Genomic DNA, 6,830 nt, shown 5'->3' with positions numbered 1-6,830 from the left:
TGTTTTTTAGAGAGTGTGCCTTGGCGTCTAGTGAAATAGTTGTTATAGCGGACTATGTTTGTAATATTTGATTTAATCATTACATAATACTACGAAGCTGTTTGATTATATAATTGTATTGGAGGGATGCATCTCATTATACTAGACTATTGTATTGGAGGGATGCATCTCATAATACACTAGACTATTGTATTGGAGGGATGCATCTCATTATACACTAAACTATTGTGTTGGAGGGATGCATCTCATTATACACTAGACTATTGTATTGGAGGGATGCATCTCATTATACTAGACTATTGTATTGGAGGGATGCATCTCATAATACACTAGACTATTGTATTGGAGGGATGCATCTCATTATACTAGACTATTGTATTGGAGGGATGCATCTCATAATACACTAGACTATTGTATTGGAGGGATGCATCTCATTATACACGGTCAAACCCATTTATTGAAATAAATAAACAAATGGGGAGCAGCTAGCAACCCCTGTCCAACACGGTTAACAATCCCGTGGCGACATATGGGACAGCAGCTAAGAGCTCTAGACTAGCTACAACGAAGTTGGCTAGCACAGCAAGACTAAAGTAAAAGAGAAGACTAAGTTAACCATTAATTAAACACAGTAACAAGGCTATGAACTGTTCCTCTTGATCCAGATTTTAAATGACTCTTCCATGACAGTCTTGATAATCTGAAGACACATGTTCTCCTTTGTCCTAGCTGGTATACGTAGTTCCGTGCACAAAGAATTCAAATTGGCATTATGAATAAAACCTCTCGATCCAACGAGAAGGTTAAATTGCTTTACGAGATATCTCTTTTCTGACAGAGACTGCACTAGGTCGTAATATCTTGCAGTTTTTCTTTCGTCAGCTGCATCGAAGTTGGACTCATGACAGACAGTAAGTTCTACTAGGTAAATTCTCTGTACCACGTCGTTCCATAGAATGACGTCAGGTCTTTTGGCGGTCACAACGATGTCTGTTGGAAATGGAACAGTGCTGCAGGCAAGATCAGCGAAAACGTTGTAATTACTGGTGGACGTATTCTGAGAGATGGTGTCGTAGATTATCTTGAGAACAGCGTCGTGCCGGGTATTATAACAGCCTCTCTTAAGGAGAACAGAACAATTATTTAGAACGTGTAGAAGAGTCTGTCGTTTATGGCAGAGTGGACATCCATCATTTGTTCTCTTCTTCCACAGCATAAGATTGGCATTCGTTGGTAATGACTCCGAGACAGCATTTAGAATGAAAGAGAAATGTTCTGATGTTAAACTGTAAACAACTTTTGACCATAAATCTGGCGCAGAATTGTCAATCCGGCTTGTCGCTCCTTGCACTTTGCGGCTCTGCAGTGTCTCCAGAAGATGCTGCTGAAAGTTCTTGTCAAGTCTGTTTTTGGTCTTTTCACCAAGCGACGAGCCTGACAGTCCAGGTGAGTCTGATAAAGAAACAAGTCCTTCTCTAACTGAAGAAAATCTCTCAGGGTGAAACCCATTCACAGCAGCTTTTGTTGCCAGGTACCGGATTGTGTTATCAGATGAGGTCAAAAAACGAGCAGATTTAGATGCCTGAAATTTTGAGGAGCAGTGCGAAAGACAAGGAAGGCCAAGACCACCTTTGGACTTTTCCAAATATAAACGAACAGTGCATGCGGATCTGGGTAGTTTCGTCCATTTCTTCAAGAAGTAAGTCACTATGCTGTCCACGTCTGTTCTAACCCAACTGGGAGCCAGTGGTACTAAAGACAGTGACCAAGCGAGCCTAGGAAACACTCCTTGACTGTAAAGTTTGAGTTTTCGGCAACAGCTAAGCAGACAAGAATCAACTTTTTCCATTAGTTGACGAACTTTAGCCTTTAGTGATTCCTTGAAAGACACAGTGCTCAACTTCCCATTTACTGGCATTCCCAAAAACTTGAAGGTGTCCTCACCAAGAAATGGAATTGAAGAACCAGAAACAGAAACGGCAGGGTCACGGGCATGGTAAGACGGCTTGAACGATAAACTGAGCGATGAACATTTTGAAGGCTTGATGGACAGTTGTGACCAACAACACCACTTGGACACGATGTCGCAGAGGGTTTGTAGGTTCTTGGAATTTCTGGCGAGAAGAGTTAAGTCGTCAGCAAAGAGAAGAGTGTTAACAATATGCTCTGTGTTTTGTAACTTGTAACCAATCGATGGGGCAGACTGTTGTAATTGAAGAACTAGAGTATTGATCACTGTATTGAAAACTATCACCGAGAAAGGGTCGCCTTGGAATACCCCTTTGTGACATGGAATAGAAGGGGTGGACCATTCTGATGTAGATACCAGCAGCTGAAGTGATGAATAGAGATTCATAACCACTTTCTGTAAGTGGAGTGGCGCATGATGAAGAACAAAGCTTTCTCGAACCAACCAGTGAGGCACGGATCCGTACGCATTTGCAAAGTCCAACCAGCAAACAGACAGACAGCGACGATTCCTTCTAGCATCTTCCATGAGAGACCACAATTTAAAATGATGTTCATCTGTTCCACACACACCAGGCAAAAAGGCTTTTTGAACTGATGTATCCAGAAAACCATTACTCAGCAGGAAGTCGCACCATCTGTCTTTCAGGATTGAAGTGTAGATTTTTCCAATACAAGGGGTCAAAGCAATTGGCCTAAAGTTTGAAGGAGTAGTGGGATCAGCTGCAGCACCAGACTTGGGAATCAGTCGAATGACACCAGTTTTCCACAAAGATGGCACAGAACAGGATAACCAGCAACAATTGTATAAATCCACCAATGCTGGGAGGAGTGATGGACATTTCTTCAACACTAGGTAAGAGATACCATCGAGAGGACTTGGAGTTGAGCTGTTTCGTGAATGTTTGATCTTACGGGCAACTTCATTAGCAGAAATTGGTCTGATGTCAAACTGGGTTTTGGGGCTCTTTAGAGTAGGAACATCAGAAGGACAGGAAGGTCCAGAGGATCCCTTTGAGTAAGTGTTCTGAAAGAACTGGTCGGCAACTTGAACAGAAAAGTTTGGACTGACATCCTCAGAAGAAACATCATCATCAGAGAAGAGATCTTTAGCAAATCTCCAAAAGTTTTTCGTGAAACGTTTGTTGGCGGATACAGCAGAATTCTTAACACGTTGCTTGTTTTGGGAAAACTTCAGCTTGCTGTGTCGACGCACTAGTTGATGAAATTGACGGGCTAGATGAAGAATGACATCTGGTGACACGCCATCACGTTTGGCTTGTCTGAACTTCTTTCGCAGATCATTCTTAGCGCAACGTAGATCGTCAACGGTAGACTGTGACTTTAGCTTGTTAGCGCGTTTACGTTTACGTGAGGACGTGGATTGACAGCCGAAACGCCGCTTAAGAAACGAGAAAAGATTGCCATGAAGAAGAGCAAACTTGGAATTTACATCGGGAGTTTGTAAGACAAGAGGAACGACGTTTACTTTAATCCAATTATCAACTTCGCGCCAGGAGACATCATCAGACGCCTTAGGTAGACGTAGGCGAGGGAGAAAACGATTAAACTGGACATTATGACCATCAGAGAGCTTCGTAGCAATAGACTATTGTATTGGAGGGATGCATCTCATTATACACTAAACTATTGTATTGGAGGGATGCATCTCATTATACACTAAACTATTGTATTGGAGGGATGCATCTCATTATACACTAGACTATTGTATTGGAGGGATGCATCTCATAATACACTAGACTATTGTATAGAAGGGATGCATCTCATAATACACTAGACTATTGTATGGGAAGGATGTATCTCACAATCTACTAGACCATTGTATAGGAGGGATGCATCTCCCCATACATTTGACTATTGTATTGGAGGGATGCATCTCACCATACAATTGACTGCATTCAAAATTTCTGAACACAACGACTGCAAAGCATCTGCAATAAGGTCGGTACTCTCAAAAATCACATGTTAATATCAACCAGCATACTAACAATATTCATGGTGATAATCTCTGTATTATCCATTCACTGTCACTTGTTGACACATCGTCTTGTAATGGCAACTCTAGAGGTTGAACGCGTTGATACTTCAGTCTGTCGTGTAAACGATCCGAATGTCCTTGCCAAAACTCCACAGCTTCAGGAACTAATAGGAAGCCTCCCCTGGCAACAAATGCAGTGACAACGAGATGTAAGACAATACTCAAGGGCGTCAGAAGGGCATAGCCTGTGTTGTGTGTGTGTGTGTGTGTGTGTGTGTGTGTGTGTGTGTGTGTGTGTGTGTGTGTGTGTGTGTGTCCAGTTATTGTGGTGTGTGTGTGTGTGTGTGTGTGTGTGTGTGTGTGTGTGTGTCCAGTTATTGTGGTGTGTGTGTGTGTGTGTGTGTGTGTGTGTGTGTGTGTGTGTGTGTGTGTACGTGTACAGCCACAGTCTTTGAATAGTCACCATTAGCATGTACTTCCGGTTTAGGGATATTTGATCAAATAACTAATATATATGTTTTACCATGCACATCGTGCTGTGCATACGTACCAAATATTTAAGGTCAACAAGTTGCTCGATTTCTGTTTGCAAAGTCATAGGCATTAGTGAGAAGTAACTAAGGCTGTTTAGCAATTTTTAGTGTTTTAGTTGTTAAAATAAAATACAATATTGTTAGCGCACGTTAGGTTTTATAAGACCACGCCCACCTAGCGCGCTAAACCGGACCACTCCACATTTGCTTCCAATGCCCCTTATACTGCTACACTGATGTGGCATGGCATACCATTCGTGTGGTTTGGGTATAACGCTCGATGGGTCTTGATACGTCTCCAGAAGTTGTTGACGACGTTCGACAAGAATCTACGATCCAACAGTATTCCAACTTTTGCATCTGTCTGTTAAGTTCAATTTGCACTCGACCTGTCTGTTTGGTATCACCTCGCTCTGACGGCTCACACATGCACCGATCTGACTGTCCCTCGGTCGGCTGTGAAAGTATTGAGACGACTGTTTTTCGCTCAACTTCCTCACCAAACCATCAATTCGAATCTGAAAAAAATCCATGCTCGTTTACCATAATTACAGCAATATTGCATTCTATCACACACACACACACACACACACACACACACACACACACACACACACACACACACACACACACACACACACACATTAAGTCAAAATTCAGCGGCTACTCAAGTTGACTTTGGGCTGTGACACAGAAATTGCCACTTCCGTTTTTACTGCTAGGTAATTAAATAAGTAATATATTTTTTCAAGGTACGTTAATTAGTAGTAAACTGTAATACACATAAATAGAAAGTACACTGCCTAGCCACTTCGTCTGCTGCTCTAAAACACTGCGAGAACAAGTTGCAACATACATGTTAATATCAATGGAGCAGACAAGGTAACAGTTGTCCTTTAACTTAATTAAGGCACTTGGCAACGGCGTTACCTAGGCCACGCCCATGTAACGCGCGCTAGGCCACATACATTAAAATATTTCTGAATAAGGTGTACTTGATCAATACAACTCTGATCTAGATGTGGCATACCTGTCGGTGGAGAACGGGCCAGTAGAACGTCATCGAAGCAAACGGATTGGAAGTCTATGACACCGAATGATTGGATGTTGATTGTCAACGGTGACAAGTGCAACAGACCAGCTCTTGTCCTTTCCTGCTGTTGTAGTTAGTGAAAAATCGAAAGCCATGTGTGTCGTAGCCTTTGAGCAGCACGTAGCGCAATGATGGCCGTCCCTCCCTATATGCACGACACAACAACTCAACAATGCCAGAGCTACAACACAGAAGGAACACATTGTGTACATCTGGTGACAACAAATTTAAGAATAGACATTTTGTACCAATACAATAGTCTAATGTATTGTGAGATGCATCCTTCCAATACAATAGTCTAGTGTATTGAGATGTATCCCTCCAATACAATAATCTAGTGTATTGTGAGATGCATCCCTCCAATACAATCGTTTAGTGTATTGTGAGATGCATCCCTCCAATACAATAATCTAGTGTATTGTGAGATGCATCCCTCCAATACAATAATCTAGTGTATTGTGAGATGAATCCCTCCAATACAATCGTTTAGTGTATTGTGAGATGCATCCCTCCAATACAATAATCTAGTGTATTGTGAGATGCATCCGTCCAATACAATAATCTAGTGTATTGTGAGATGCATCCCTCCAATACAATAATCTAGTGTATTGTGAGATGCATCCCTCCAATACAATCGTTTAGTGTATTGTGAGATGCATCCCTCCAATACAATAGTCTAGTGTATTGTGAGATGCATCCCTCCAATACAATAATCTAGTGTATTGTGAGATGCATCCCTCCACCACAATAGTCCAGTGTATTGAGACATGCATCTCTCCAATACAATAGTCTAGTGTATTGTGAGATGTATCCCTCCAATACAATAGTCTAATTGGAAAAGAATCCCTCCAATACAACAGTCTAGTGTATTGTCAGATGCATCCCTCCAATACAATAGTCTAATGTATTGAGATATGCATCCCTCCAATACAATAATCTAGTGTATTGTGAGATGCATCCCTCCAATACAATAATCTAGTGTATTGTGAGATGCATCCCTCCAATACAATCGTTTAGTGTATTGTGAGATGCATCCCTCCAATACAATAGTCTAGTGTATTGTGAGATGCATCCCTCCAATACAATAATCTAGTGTATTGTGAGATGCATCCCTCCACCACAATAGTCCAGTGTATTGAGACATGCATCTCTCCAATACAATAGTCTAGTGTATTGTGAGATGTATCCCTCCAATACAATAGTCTAATTGGAAAAGAATCCCTCCAATACAACAGTC

The 6,830-nt window shown here is 41.5% G+C and overlaps 1 protein-coding gene across 1 annotated transcript in view; it reads right to left on the bottom strand.

Moving 5' to 3' along the window:
- Positions 1-3,935: 3,935 nt before the first annotated feature.
- LOC134189502 (pyridoxine/pyridoxamine 5'-phosphate oxidase-like) overlaps positions 3,936-6,830 on the bottom strand; it is a 3,521-nt gene continuing 626 nt past the window's right edge. The window contains exons 2-6 of the mRNA XM_062657792.1: positions 5,639-5,738; positions 5,531-5,584; positions 4,890-5,018; positions 4,753-4,829; positions 3,936-4,148 (exon numbers count right to left, since the gene is read on the bottom strand). Coding sequence (XP_062513776.1) covers positions 3,983-4,148; positions 4,753-4,829; positions 4,890-5,018; positions 5,531-5,584; positions 5,639-5,738 — 526 coding nt within the window. The 3' untranslated portion in view covers positions 3,936-3,982. The remainder of the gene's footprint in view (positions 4,149-4,752; positions 4,830-4,889; positions 5,019-5,530; positions 5,585-5,638; positions 5,739-6,830) is intronic.

This window comes from Corticium candelabrum, chromosome 14 (genome assembly GCF_963422355.1).
Source record: "Corticium candelabrum chromosome 14, ooCorCand1.1, whole genome shotgun sequence".
NCBI classification, from domain to species: Eukaryota; Metazoa; Porifera; class Homoscleromorpha; order Homosclerophorida; family Plakinidae; genus Corticium; species Corticium candelabrum.
The sequence above is the reverse complement of the archived record's forward strand: the minus strand, read 5'-3'. Positions and strand labels throughout refer to the sequence as shown.